The following is a 14,355-nucleotide window of genomic DNA, read 5'->3' as shown; positions in this document are numbered from 1 at the left end:
GCTAGCGATCCAACTCCAGCCCAGTTTACGGCAGCCCAAGTGGAAGTGAGTATCGATCCTCCTCTGTCCTCTCCTCCACCGCGTAGACGCAGTCACTGACACACCACACCACACAGACAGCCGCATCCCTTCACTCCGCCACCTCACCTCACCTCACCTCACCTGCTGCCTGCAGCTTGCCAACCCTAATCCCCCACCTCCGCGCACCCCACTCCGCTCCGCCCTCCCTCCGGTCGCGGCCGGCAAGCGGGGGTACGGGCAGCGGCGGGACGTACCCGCGCACACCGACGCCGTGTCGACCCAGCTCGCCTCCGGCGCCGGAGTCGGAGCTGAGGGGAAACCCGGATCGGCACGCTTCAGATCCAGCAGCGCCGGTGCGAACCGAGGTGAGGCGCTTGCTACAGCGTTCAGGACGAGCTGCCCTTGCTGTAGTTTAGCGTCAGTTTCACACTACAGCAAATCTGCGTTGCATTTACTAGGCCTTTTTTTTTGCTGCAAAAATGGAATAGAAGTAGAGAAAGTAGCTCTGCCTCCTCGAGGGCTGTCAAGTGATTAAATGCTGACGAATTAGGGCTCTTCCCAGTAGCGCTCACTGCTCACTGCTCACGCTGGTCTGCAAGATTTGTAGTTGGTAAACACACGCTCCACAGCTGAGTTCCTCGCGGAACAGCTGTCTAGTGTAGCAGAGAGCTACTGTCATGTGTACCTTGGCGGAGCAAGCTATCTATATACGCTATTTTTTAAGCTTGTTCAGGATAACGGCATGCTATTTATACCTTTTTCAGAAAGATTCAAGTGAGTTGGGGTTTCATGGATAGGCAGCATCTTTTAGCTTCTACACAAGTCCTTTATGCTCGTAGAGTAGATTTTCTACATATATCTAACAGATGCTTGCATCTGTGGATCATATACTAGGAACACAAACTTGTGTGTGTGTGTGTGCAAGGGAACACTATTTTAATGTGTCTTTCTTACTTCTGTATGAGGTCACGGGAAGGTAATCCATAACTAACCTCGATTGTTACTATTATGCAAGTTTCCGACTTTGTAGTGGACCAGGAAGTTCTCTTTACAGAACCAATTGCTAAGCACTGCTTAGCTGCATAACAACTTCCTCTTCCGCCTCCCTTTACACTTGTAGTTATTCGTCTGATCAGACCAGAAAGTAAATGGGGATATCTGAATGTGTTAAAAATAGATAGCCTTATGCACCCTCATTTGTGCAGTTAGGAAGTATTTTTTCAGTGAAATGGTCTAATTGTTAAGAGAAGTGCTTGGTTACAAAAAATATTAATCTTGCATTATTTCTATCTTTACAGGTTTTTAATCCTGTTTGTTTGGTGTGGTGCTACTGCCTGCAATGATCCTGCGAGTTCCGATCTTAAACTTGTGCTGGAACTGAGGACCTTGTGTGCACAGTCTAATGCATGCGCTGACATCTTCAGCCTAAAAATGGAGAGTTCCAGCTCTGGTTCTTGTCTTCCGGGTGAGTGGTTTTCGCTTGCACATGAGTTTCTTATGCATGTAGTTAGAAGTGAATTTGATTTGGGTAATTTAAATCTTTCTCATCAGCTGGTCTATGGGAAGATCTCATATGTGATTGTAGAAGTCTGTGTTTGAACCTCTAGTTCTTCAATCTTCAGAAGGAAGCTTTCTCAAGAATATAGTCACCTTATGCATATTGAATGTCGAACCTACTTTCTTTCTTGAACTCGAATGTCTAATCTAGGTTGTTGCAGTATGCTGCTATAAGCGCCAATACCAATCTGAATGTATAAGTATCGATATTTTCAAGATACATACATGGCAACTTGGCTTTGCATGATAAAATCAATTAGTTTTGTCTATAATGTTTTGTTTTGCATTCCAAAAGTCAAAAAGACATCATATTCACTAGGTGATATTCCTAGTTACTGTCGAATGCAAGTGCAGTCATGATGCTAGAGATGCTAGGTAATGTACGTAGGGTTGTTAAAGTACATGCACATCATTTGTAAATTTAATTTGTTATTTTTATCCAGAAGTCCAATTCAAGTGCCTTCTGTTTGGTTATTGTGACCACTATTTAATGCGATATGCTAAAGATAGCATTGCATTGCAGGTACAGTGTATCATTGGCTTGTATTGGCTTTTGTGTGGCTTGGTGGCTGTCAGCATGCTTTGTCTCAGCAAACAACACTTGAACCTAAAGATAAATTTCTTCTGTCTGATCCACCTATTGGTCTCTTTGATCCAATAGAGATTTCACCTTCTGTTCTTCCGCACAATACAAACCCAGTTGAGCCACTGTCACCAATGTATCCAAACTACACATCCTATGATCCGGTTTTGACTGGAAAATGCCATGTGAACTTTTCTGCGCTCTCTTACATTATGGAAAAGACAGCTTCTGATTGTTCTGTACCTTTAGCACCACTAGTTGCCAATGTTATATGTTGTCCACAAGTTAGTAGCTTGATGAATATTTTCCAAGCTGCATATGGTGGTGGAAACAGTACGCTCGTTCTCAATCAAGCTTCAGCAAACGTGTGTTTCTCTGACATTATGAGCATACTTGCAAGTAAAGGGGCAAACACCAACATCCCAGAGTTGTGTACTCTTGGGCCATCTAATCTTACTGATGCTTCTTGTCCCGTGAAGGATATTAGCTCGTTTGAGAGAATGGTTAACGTAAGCAAGCTCCTGGATTCATGCAGCAGTGTTGACCCACTGAAAGAGTGTTGTAGGCCAGCTTGCCAACCTGCAATAGTGGAAGCAGCGGTTCATATATCCTCAGGTGGGGCAAGCATGTTTGGAAGTTCTAGCATACCTGGCAGCGCGAGTGGGATTAATGCTGTTAGTGACTGTAAAGGGGTGGTGCACTCCTACTTATCTATGAAACTTTCATCAGAAGTGGCGAATACTGCTTTCAGAGTATTGTCTGGTTGTAAGGTGAACAAAGGTATGTAATCTCACATGACTTCTGCTGGTTTGGATTGATACATTTGTGTGATCATAATAATGAATGGCATAAACTAAGTTGTTTAAATTTTGTTCTAAATTGTGTAGTCTGTCCACTGGAGTTCGATGACCCTTCATCAGTCGTTAAGGCTTGTGACAAGGCATCTTCTTCAAGGCCTGCATGCTGTGCAGCGTTGCACACTTACATTGCAACTAGACAGAAGCAAATATTTGTGACGAACTTGCAAGCAATTAACTGTGCAACAATGTTTGGATCAATGCTGCAAAAAGCTGGTGTAGGGAATGATATTTATGAACTGTGTGATATTGACTTAAAAGATTTTAGCCTGCAAGGTATGCACGGAAGATATCAGAAGTTTCATTTAGTATTTATCATATTGGAATGCAAAATAACATTTTCTGTTTTCCTGGCACCATTTATCCATTTGGAGCAGCTTTCGGGCAGCAAGGTTAGTTTTGTTTGTTCAACTTTATTTGGTTTATCGTAAATCCTTATGTAGTTTTGTGCTGAATTCAATATTTCTTTTTGCAGGCTGTCTACTTCGGAGCTTACCTACGGACATTGTATTCGACAACATTACAGGCATTAGCTTCACATGTGATTTGAGTGACAACATTGCAGCACCATGGCCATCGTCGTCGTCTCTTCAGTCCTTGTCCCTTTGTGCTCCAGGTGAGAAGGAAATGTCCTTTGAGGTTACATAATAACAGAAAGATGTAACCAAATTTTTTAGGTTGTATGATTTCCACTTATCTGTTTTAAAACACATCTGAAATTGGAAAAGCTAGAAGAACTTCCTACAACTGCAATAGTGCCTGCATTTACATTAGCTTGTTTCTCTTTCGGTTTCAGAGATGTCATTGCCTGCATTACCGGTCTCACCATTATCAGGAAGCTTAGGTACTTCTAATTTTCTTGCAGTACAACTTAGGTTCTATTCATTTGTTAGTGTTTCCCACAACCTTGTTAACAAACTGAAATCACATTGCTTTGATAGCAGGTATCTCCCGAACTGGAATCGGGATTCTGCTGCCTGTTGTACTTCTCACCACAACCATCTCCATCTGAGTAAACGCCTCATGTAGCAACCCAGGAGGGTCCTACCTTTTCGTAATTTTCCCCGCTGTGCAGGCCCACGTTGTAAATTAGATCGCGTTGCATCCTTGTAAATGAGCCTTTCCCTTTTCTGTCCCATTTTGTTGAGTTCATAGCAATGTCGTGTGCTAGGGAGTACTGTGTACTTTTTGAGAGATCAGGAAGTAAATCAACTAGACTTGGCTGGTCACCTATTATGGATAACGGTTTGGTATGGCTGTGAATACTCATTTTCATACAGTGCAGTATCGTTCATGCCAGCTATGATCATGCCGAACTAAAGTTAATAAATATATAACAGCTCACAAGTTTCTAGTAAGGCAAGCCACATAAAGAAAGTGTCAAAGCATCCTATCCCATTCCATGAGGTCATTACTTCTGGCAGAGGCCTAGTGGTTGAGGTAGCAGTGACTCACCTAATGGCATCTCTAGCGGCCGATCAATTTTGGACACCAAATATGGTTGTCACATTTGTTTTGGTTCGTTTGATTTGGATTGTACATACAATATAGTCGCCCGGCCACGTTTGTCTGTCTGGGTAGCCCAACAGCTTGATGCATTTCTTAGCAAGAAGATAGATATTTTTACGTTGAAACAGTACTTGAATAAGAAGATGATTGTAGAAGATAGATATTTTTACGTTGAAAGATACTTGAAGAAGAAGAAGATTGTAGAGTTCATCCTTACTTGAACTGTTGAACAAGAAGTAGATTGTAGACTTCATCGTGAAGCAAAGGAAAGATTGCAACATTCATTCATATATAAATGTAAATAACTAGGAGGATCCAATGGGGTAGAGCTAGGCTTTGGGACGCCGGTGGTGGAGTGGATTCTAGGGTAGCGAGAATCACAACATAGTGGTGTGTGGGTGTTAGGGAGGAGGTCGAATCGCTAGAGACTTGACCTTCTCCCTTGCTTGTAAAAACCTCCTTTCTTCCTTAATGAATGAAGACACGCGATGCTCGCGCGTGTTCTTGAAAAAAACTAGGAGGATCCATAGGCTCTTCATTGGAGGCTTCATCACCGGGCGTCCGTGCTGGCGACAGTTCATGTGCTTCATTGTCGGAGTCCATGTTGACGATGCTGGCTACCATGGCCTCCCGAACAAATGCTACTTGGTGGGCATCCTCGATGACCTTCAAGTAGTCGACGCCTATGACTCCTCCGGATAGGTTAGGCTCCTCATAGCAAACTTCATCGACGCCTTCAGTTCCTTTATTAGCCTCCCCGTTGGTGTCCTAACAGTCTAAGCATGGGGTTCAAAAGAAGAGCGTACTCAGCAAGTGCAATATAATAGAGATAGGTGTTAGATGCACTATCTACAACCATGGACTAGGAAGTCATAAACTAATGCAAGTTTTCGTAAATATTTATTCAAAAAGATTATTTTATTCTGAAGAGCTATATTCCTAAGCCTTCCCAAAGTGTCTAGAAGTTCATAGAGTTTCTTTCCTGCCATCTCCACAGTTTCTTTCCGGAATGGGGAAACCATTCCCAGTTTCTTTCCGGAATGGGGAAACCATTCCTTCTGACGCCTGAGCGGATCTGGCACTGTGCGCACCACGTACAAGACAAACAAAAGCATAAAATCTTATGGAACATAATTAGCCATGATGCAGAGTCGGTGATACTATTTCGATACTACTTGAAAACAATTGCAGAAAAACGCCGGTCAATGACGTGGGCTTAGCCCAATGGTTAGGGTCGTAGTGGTGCACCCCAACGACCGGAGTTCAATTCCTGTTAGGGACGAATTTCGAAATTATCAAGCCAAGTCCCGTTTTTACTATATCAAAAAATAAAAAATGTCTAGCTTCTCCTAGGCATGGTTTCATTTTTAGAAAAAGGCCGATCGTCGGAAACCTGTCCGACAGATACGGCCGCAAGGCGTTGCTCGCACTCCCAGTAAGCACACGTGGTGAACTCTTGATTCTTTCACATCTCCCACACGTGGAATTTCCTTCCACTCCTGTATACTCTCTCACTGCCTTCCTAAAAAGAATGATTTACTTTTTCTTTTCTTCTTTGCCTAGCCATTCTTGCGTTTAACCAGACGAGGCTATACTTCTACGCGTACTACGTCGCCAAGACGCTGACGACATTTCAAAAAAAAAGACGCTGACGACGATGGTCTCATATGGACGCGTTTAGTAGCCTGGACGGCCATTGGTTTGCATCCCGGGCTCAACAACTTGTTGGATAATTAGGCACAGTTTTTATGATTAAATTTCATAATATTAAATGACGACAGCAAGTACTAACATGTGAAACTTAAACATACTAGATGCATTAATCAACATAAATAGTAGCAGCGCAAACGGTAAAGCATCCATCGCTAAATAGATCGAGATATGTCGCACGTACCGATCCGGTGGAAGTGGCGGTGGAGGTGTAGCCAGATGATGTCGTAGCAGTAACGTTGTTGATGACAACGTTGTTGACGACGGGAACGATGGGTCGAAGTAGACGGCGTTGAAGACGACGGTAGGCAGCACCGCCCGACTTGGACGGAAGGCGACCCGTGATGAAGAGCTTGAGCAGTCGCGAGCGCTTCCCAAAAACCTAATCCGCCCTCTCCCGTACAGGATCGCAAGGGCAAGCGGTTCCGGAGACATGCTCTCCTGTTCACTGATGCACGTCAGCGCACGGGATGGAGTAGACTACGTTGGCGGCGCAAGCAGAAAGAGGTGGCAAAACCCTAACTCGTGTATTAGATGTGTTTCTGCGGTAGTCGGGCAAGAGATTATACAGGCTCAGGAAACCCTAGGCAACGTGGGCCACGCCCACGTCGCACACACGTTAAAGTAAGGAAAGTCTTCGCTTGAGGCTCAATTACTCACCACGAGCGCATCGCGCATCGTGACGTGTCGATTCGAGTCGAGACGAGCGAGCGAGGAGGAGGAGGAGCGCGTGTGAACCACTCCTCTTCTCACTCACTTACTAGTGGTGGAATAACCCACCTTATAAGATGGTCTAACTTCCTCCCAACTTTTCATGTGAGACTAAACTTCCCACCTTTTGCTACTCCCTAGTGAGCTGCCACCACTTAGGCTCAAACTCACATGGGCTGCCACAATGTGGGCTTTGAGATTTATAGGGAAATCTGAAATCTAATGTGGGCTACTAAAAGTGGACCCAATATTTCAACAATCCCCCACCAGATCTCAAATCCCATTTAGAGATTTACCAATACTCGTTTCTTGTTTATATACCAGTGTTTCAGCAGAGACTGTTAAGTTGAACTTCCGCCTAGAATCTTAAGCTACATCCATTCACACTTGAACAATAGAGTAAGCCTTGAATTGCAAGTTTTGCGTGAACATGTTTTACTCAAAGCCATAACCAGTACATGGCTGCCAGTAGCCTACCCCGCGGGTGAAGCATATGTGTCATACTTTGTGGTCTCTTCATAAGTTTACTAGAGATCACCCAGATCTCATAGATTGCGACGTTTAACAATCAGACTCATATAGGTGTGTTATTTCACGAATGCTCTGTAGGACAACATATTTGCTAAAATAGCCAACATAAACACATTAAGGCTTGTTGTCAACCTGCCTTACTGTAATTGAGAGTTGTGCATCTTCACATAGAGATGGTTACATAAAACTCTCTTCAATTAAACCACTAGTTTGTTCTTCCCTGGTCCTAATTCACGGGATCTCCAATCACAAAGGTTTGGTTACCACTATGGTGTAACATCAACGGGTCTCAAACCCATCTCCCTCGATGCACTTTCTATCACATTACGTGATAGTCCCTTTGTAAAGGGATCTGCCAAGTTTCTGTCTGTTTGAATATATATTTTACTCCAGAGTTTCGCAATTTCCCGATAGACTTCAAACGTCTTTTGACGTGTCTTGATGACTTCACGTTATCCTTAGAATTGTTCACTTTGATAATTACAGTTTGATTGTCACAATTCAAAAGGATTGCCGGTACAGGTTTTTCAACCACAGGCAAATCCATCAAGAGCTCAAGCAACCATTCTGATTCAACAGTGGTTGTGTCCAAAGCAGTAAGTTCTGCTTCCATAGTTGACCTCGTCAATATGGTTTGCTTGCAAGATCTCCATGACACCGTGCCACCTCCAAAGGTAAATACATACCCACTAGTGGCGTAGAGATCAACTACATCAGAGATCCAATTTGAATCAGTATATCCTTCAAGCACAGCTGGGTGCCCTGAATAGTGAATCCCATAACTCATTGTACCACATAGATACTGCATGACCCTATCAAGTGCATGCCAATGATCAGTACCCGGGTTTGACATGAACCTACTCAACTTGCTAACAGCAAAAGAGATATCAGGTCTAGTCGCGCTCGCTAAGTACATGAGTGAGCCAATGATCTGAGAATATCTCAATTGATTTACGGCAATCCTCCGGTTCTTGCGTAATGTCACACTGGTATCATAAGGTGTTGGAGAAGACTTGCTATCAATATAGCCGAACCGGCTCAAGATCTTCTCAACATAATGGGATTGCGTTAGAGTAATCCCACTCTCGTTCTTAGTAAGCTTGATGTTCAGAATCACATCAGCTTCTCCCAGGTCTTTCATATCAAAGCACTTTGACAAGCAAGCCTTGACCTCGTGTATTACTTTCATGTTTGTACCAAAGATCAGAATATCATCCACATACAAACATAGTATAACACCTTCGCCCTCACCATGGCGATAGTAAACGCACTTGTCAGCCTCATTAACAACAAAGCCTACAGAAGTTAAAGTTTTGTCAAACTTCTCATGCCATTGATTAGGTGCTTGTTTCGAGCCATATAAAGATTTCAGCAACTTGCACACCTTTCTTTCTTCACCTTTTACTACAAACCCATCAGGCTGATCCATATAGATTTCCTCTTCCAACTCTCCATGAAGAAAAGCCACCTTTACGTCCATCTGATGAACGATAAGACCATAGGAGGCAGCCATGGACAGTAGTACTCGAATGGTGGCAAGTCTAGCGACAGGTGAATATGTGTCGAATAATCTTTGCCTTCTCTCTGTGTGTAGCCTTTAGCTACAAGCCGCGCCTTGTACTTTTCAATAGTACCATCAGGTCTTAGCTTCTTCTTGAACACCCATTTGCAGCCCACAGGCTTGCATCCATGGGGTCGTTCGACTGACTCCCAAGTTCCATTAGAAAGAATCGAGTCCATCTCATTATGGACAGCTTCTTTCCAGTCATCTGCATCTGGAGATGCATATGCCTCTGCAATGGACGTGGGGGTATCATCCACAAGGTACACAATGAAATCATCACCGAAGGGTTTTTCAATCCTCCGTCTTTTGCTCCGTTTAGGAGCTTCATTGTCATCCTTCTCAGTAACATTCTCATGTGATTGTTCAAAATACTCATTAGATGTACTAGATTCAGGAATTTTCTGAGTAGAAATTCTAGCAATACTATGCATATCTTTCATAGGAAACATATTCTCAAAAAATATTGCATCACGAGATTCCATAATAGTATCAACATGCATATCTGGTACCTCTGATTGAACTACTAAAAATCTATAGCCTACACTCCGTGGAGCATAACCTAGAAAGATACAATCCACTGTCTTTGGTCCGAGTTTGCGCTTCTTAGTAACTGGAATATTGACTTTCGCCAAACATCCCCATGTGCGCAAATACGAAAGTGATGGTTTTCTCCCAGCCCACTCCTCGTGAGGGGTTTTATCTTTATTCTTGTTAGGAGATCTATTCAGGACATGACATGAAGTCAACAGAGCCTCCCCCACCATGCCTTTGATAAACTAGCAGTGGCTAACATGGAATTCACCAAGTCAGTCAGCGTGCGGTTTTTCCTCTCGGCAACCCTGTTTGATTGGGGCGAATAGGGAGGAGTCCTCTCATGAATGATGCCATGTTCCTCACAGAATTCATCAAAGATCTTAGGAAAATATTCACCACCACGATCCGACCTAAGACGCTTGATCTTTCTCTCTAGTTGATTTTCAACTTCGGCCTTATAAATTTTAATGTAGTCTAAAGCTTCATCTTTAGTTCGCAACAAATAAACATAGCAAAATCTAGTCGCATCATCAATCAAAATCATGAAATAACTCTTTTCACCTTTTGTCAACACACCATTCATCTCGCATAGATCAGAATGTATGAGTTCTAGAGGTGCCAAGTTTCTCTCCTAGGCCGCCTTGTGAGGCTTCCGAGGTTGCTTTGATTCCACACAACTATGGCACTTAAAACCTTTGGCAATGGTGAAATTTGGAATTAAACTCAAACTGGATAGCCAAGACATTAAATCAAAATTAATGTGACATAAACGAGAAGGCCAAACACTGGTATCATCAGTAACATTGCCACAAATATGGTTCACAGACTTATTACTGAAATCCGAAAGCGAAAAGCGGAACAAGCCTCCGCACTCATAGCCTTTACCAATAAATTGTCCAAACTTGGAAACAACTACTTTATTCGACTCTAAAACAACCTTAAACCCATCTCTACATAAAAGGGAGCCGCTAACGAGATTCTTGTTCATAGTAGGGACATGCTGCATGTTCCTCAGCTGCACCATCTTCCCCGAAGTGAACTTCAGATCTACCGTGCCAACACCACGAACAGAAGCATGTGACCCATTCCCCATCAAGACAGAAGAATTCCGAGCGATCTGGTAAGAAGTGAACATGGATATGCTAGCACACACATGAACATTAGCACCTGTATCAATCCACCAACATGGAGATTGAAATACCGAAAGAATAGTAAAGATATTACCGTACCATCAGCATTGCTAGCGGTCACCGTGTTGACTTGCCTCGCCTTTTTCTTGCGGTCTGCCCTCTCTGGATAGTCCTTAGAAAAGTGGCTAGTCTCTCCAGCTCAGATCTGCTTTGTTTATCATCGTCTTCTTCTTGAAGGTTGTAGTCTTCATAGGCTTATTGAAGGAGGGCATGTTATTCCCTTTATTCTTGCTGTAGGGTTTCTTCTGCACCATGTTGGCGCTAGACTGACCCTCTCCTTTCTCAGTAGTATCCTTAGCCCGAGCTTTCTCCTCAACATCAAGAGATGATATCAGATTTTCAACTGATATCTCCTGTCTCTTGTGTTTGAGAGTTGTGGCAAAGTTCCTCCATGAAGGGGGCACCTTAGCGATGATGCATCCAGCCACAAACTTGTCAGTTAAGGTACACTTAAGGAGTTCAAGCTCTTTCGCAATGCACTATATCTCATGAGCTTGTTCGACTACAGAATGGTTGTTCACCATCCTGATGTCATGGAAGCTCTCCATGATGTACAGTTCACTGCCTGCATCGGTTGCACCGAATTTAGCATTCAGCGCATCCCAGAGCTCTTTATCGTCTGTTATGTGCATGTACACATCACACAGACGATCTGCAAGAATACTCAGAACGCATCCGACGAAGAGAGTATTGTTTTCCTTGAACTTGTTCTGATCTTGGTCAGATATAGTTCCTTCAGGTAAACCATTACTAACTTCAAATACTTTCAGATGAGTAAGCCAGAGCGTGGCCTTAATCTGCCACCTCTTAAAGTGCACACCGGTAAACTTATCCGGCCTCAGTGCATCAGCAAAACCAGCCATTGTTAACTCAAGAAATTGCCTACAATTAGGGTTTTTGGATTGTTGGATAATTAGGCACAGTTTCCATGATTAATTCTAGAATATTAAACATGACGATAGCAACTTCTAACATGTGAAACTCAAACATACTAGATGCATTAATCAACTCGAATAGTAGCAGCGCAAACGGTAAAGCATCCATCGCTAAATAGATCGAGATATGTCGCACGTACCGATCCGGTGGAGGTGGCAGTGGAGGTGTAGCACATGATGTCACAACAATAATGTTGTTGATGACAACATTGTTGACGATAGGAACGACGGGTCGAAGTAGACGGCGTTGAAGACGACGGTAGGCAGCACCGCCCGACTTGGACGGAAGACGACCCGTGATGAAGAGCTTGAGCAGTCGCGCAGAGCGCTTCCCAAAAACCAAATCCACCCTCTCCCGTACAGGATCGCATGGGCGAGCGGTTCCGGAGACCTGCTCTCCCGTTCGCCGATGCACGTCGGCGCGCGGGATGGAGTAGACTACGTTGGCGGCGCAACCAGAGATGGTGGAAAAACCCTAACTCGTGTATTAGATGTGTTTCTGCGGTAGCCGGGCAAGAGAATATATAGGCCCAGGAAACCCTAGGCAACATGGGCCACGCCCATGTCACACACACGTTTCAAGTCGGTTACAGATAGCCCACGGTCCGGGAGCGACCCGAACCGACTAACTGTGACACGTCCATTTAGGACTCTGTTCGTAAGGAAAGTCTCGGCTCGAGGCTCAATCCACTCACCACGAGCGCGGCGCGCATCATGACGTGACGTGACGTGACGTGTCGTGTCGTGTCGAGTCGAGTCGAGTCGAGACGAGACAAGCGAGCGAGGAGGAGGAGGAGCGTGTGTGAACCACTCCTCTTCTCACTCACTTACTAGTGGTGGAACAACCCACCTTATAAGGTGGTCTAACTTCCTCCCAACTTTTCATGTGGGACTAAACTTCCCACCTCTTGCCACTCCCTAGTGAGCTGCCACCCACTTGGGCTCAAACTCACATGGGCTGCTACAATGTGGGCTTTCAGATTTATAGGGAAATCTGAAATCTAATGATCCAATATTTCAACACAACTTGCGGTCTGTTGGGTTGCATGCAGGCTCCCGCGTTTTTGCATGAACTGGTTCTCAAAGCACTTCTGGGACAAGCCCTGGAGTAACGTCCGGAATCACAATTTCTCTGGAGCCAGACCCGTTGTGGCCAGAAGGTTGCACGTGTGGGGAAGGGAGACGGAAACACCGCGTCCCTTCGGGAACACGCGCCATAATTAGCCTCACCGCTCCCCTCTCCTTCCTCTAACTCGCGACCTCACTCTCACCACCCCCAAACTGTCACATCACCAGGCGGTTCCCCTACCGCCGACCAATCCGCCGCACCGCCGCAAGGAGGAGCTCCAGTACCAGATGAGGAGACATCGGCGAACAACACCGTGACATCGGCCGCAACCTGCTCCACAGTCTTCATCGGCATCTCGAGTTCGGCCGCGAACTCGACCTCGTCCTCGGCTAGAACAATGGCGGTAACGACCTCTGCTTCTCACCTTTTTACTCGTTGTGCCAGAACAGGCCATGCTCGGTCATTTGCGACAACATGCACATTAGATCTGGTAGGGTTTCCATTAGGATAAGGTTCGGATAGATGTTGGCAAGGTGTTCGTCACCATTTCTTGTTGTTCTTGTCCAGTTCTTGCTGTTCACGGTCTCGGTTTGCTTAGATCTGTACTCTAATCTCCAAGCGCGGTAGATCCTTCGTAGATCGAACTGTCAATAGGTGAAACTGTCAGATTTTACTGTGCATGCTAAGAGGGGAAGGGTTTGTTATGCTGGGGTTCAGCCTGTTGTGATTGTTGTGCGAAAGATTAAGCTGAGTCGCGCTAGTTTGTTCAGACGCAAGAGGAGTGGGAGTACTTGAAGAACAAAGTTGCTCTACTCAAGAATCTGCAGAGAACACAAGCACAAGTGATGAGGGCTAAGAAATAGGAATGGGAGGCAGAAAGAAAGGCTTTGCATGCTGAGAAGAGAAAGCTAGAGTATGACATATACGATCTGCTTCAAGTGAACTTTGCAATCAAGGATAAGCTCAAGAGGATGAGGGCTATTTGTGATGAGTGATGAATGTGCTCTAAATGTACTGTAGGAGAATTATAATGTACCCTAAGTAGAATTTGTAATGTACCCTAATTACCACTCGTAATGTACTCAATTTGAACTGCTACTTGTGTTCTTTCTAATTGAATTAGGCCGATGATTATAACATGGGATCATAGTATGAGGAGATGATTGATCCGAACCTATGGCATGACTAAACATGACCATTCCATTGGTTCTGATCAAACATCTCCTCCATATGTCCTCATAGTATGAGGCCTCTGCTACCTTGCTTTGCATGTTTCTGCTTCTTCAGTTCTGCATTGGCCAATGATTGAATAATGGCACAACGGAAGGAAGGGTGTTGCCCTCAAATTTAGTCATGTGTGCCATATTCGTTGCACACTGGACTTAGTTTGGGGACAATCCCTCTGCCTGTCGTGTGATTCTAGATATGAGGCCTCGTTTTGGTTTGTCTAGTGCATTGGCCAATGATTCAACAAAGGCACAATGGAAGGCAATGTGCTTCCTTCAAACTTAGTCGAGTGTGCCATATTCAGTGCACACTAGACTTAGTTTGGGGACAGTCCCTCTGCCTGCCATGTGACCAAAT

At 44.4% G+C, this 14,355-nt stretch overlaps 1 protein-coding gene across 3 annotated transcripts; it reads left to right on the top strand.

Annotated features, from left to right (window-relative positions):
- Window positions 1–276: 276 nt before the first annotated feature.
- On the top strand, window positions 277–4,271 carry LOC124706106 (uncharacterized GPI-anchored protein At1g61900). Of its 3 annotated transcripts, none has more exons than XM_047237767.1 (8): window positions 277–386; window positions 1,320–1,486; window positions 2,108–2,941; window positions 3,049–3,294; window positions 3,396–3,410; window positions 3,494–3,634; window positions 3,815–3,862; window positions 3,960–4,271. In XM_047237767.1, the coding sequence occupies exons 2-8, from the start codon at window positions 1,453–1,455 to the stop codon at window positions 4,028–4,030; spliced, it is 1,389 nt and encodes a 462-aa protein (XP_047093723.1). In that variant the 5' UTR covers window positions 277–386; window positions 1,320–1,452; the 3' UTR covers window positions 4,031–4,271. The 3 variants fall into 3 exon arrangements, with proteins under 3 accessions (XP_047093723.1, XP_047093722.1, XP_047093721.1); XM_047237766.1 differs by having other exon boundaries at window positions 2,102–2,941; window positions 3,963–4,271; XM_047237765.1 differs by having other exon boundaries at window positions 2,102–2,941.
- Window positions 4,272–14,355: the final 10,084 nt, after the last annotated feature.

This window comes from Lolium rigidum, chromosome 4 (assembly GCF_022539505.1).
Source record: "Lolium rigidum isolate FL_2022 chromosome 4, APGP_CSIRO_Lrig_0.1, whole genome shotgun sequence".
Lineage (NCBI taxonomy): Eukaryota > Viridiplantae > Streptophyta > Magnoliopsida > Poales > Poaceae > Lolium > Lolium rigidum.
The sequence above is the reverse complement of the archived record's forward strand: the minus strand, read 5'-3'. Positions and strand labels throughout refer to the sequence as shown.

What these genes read in the sequence shown, in the direction of transcription:
- LOC124706106 (XM_047237765.1), top strand. Translation starts at nt 1,453, where the DNA reads ATGGAGAGTTCCAGCTCTGGTTCTTGTCTTCCGG. An exon ending in TGGTTGTAAGGTGAACAAAG is followed by an intron (nt 2,942 to 3,048) that starts GTATGTAATCTC and finishes TAAATTGTGTAG; the next exon opens with TCTGTCCACTGGAGTTCGAT. An exon ending in CTTGTCCCTTTGTGCTCCAG is followed by an intron (nt 3,635 to 3,814) that starts GTGAGAAGGAAA and finishes TTTCGGTTTCAG; the next exon opens with AGATGTCATTGCCTGCATTA.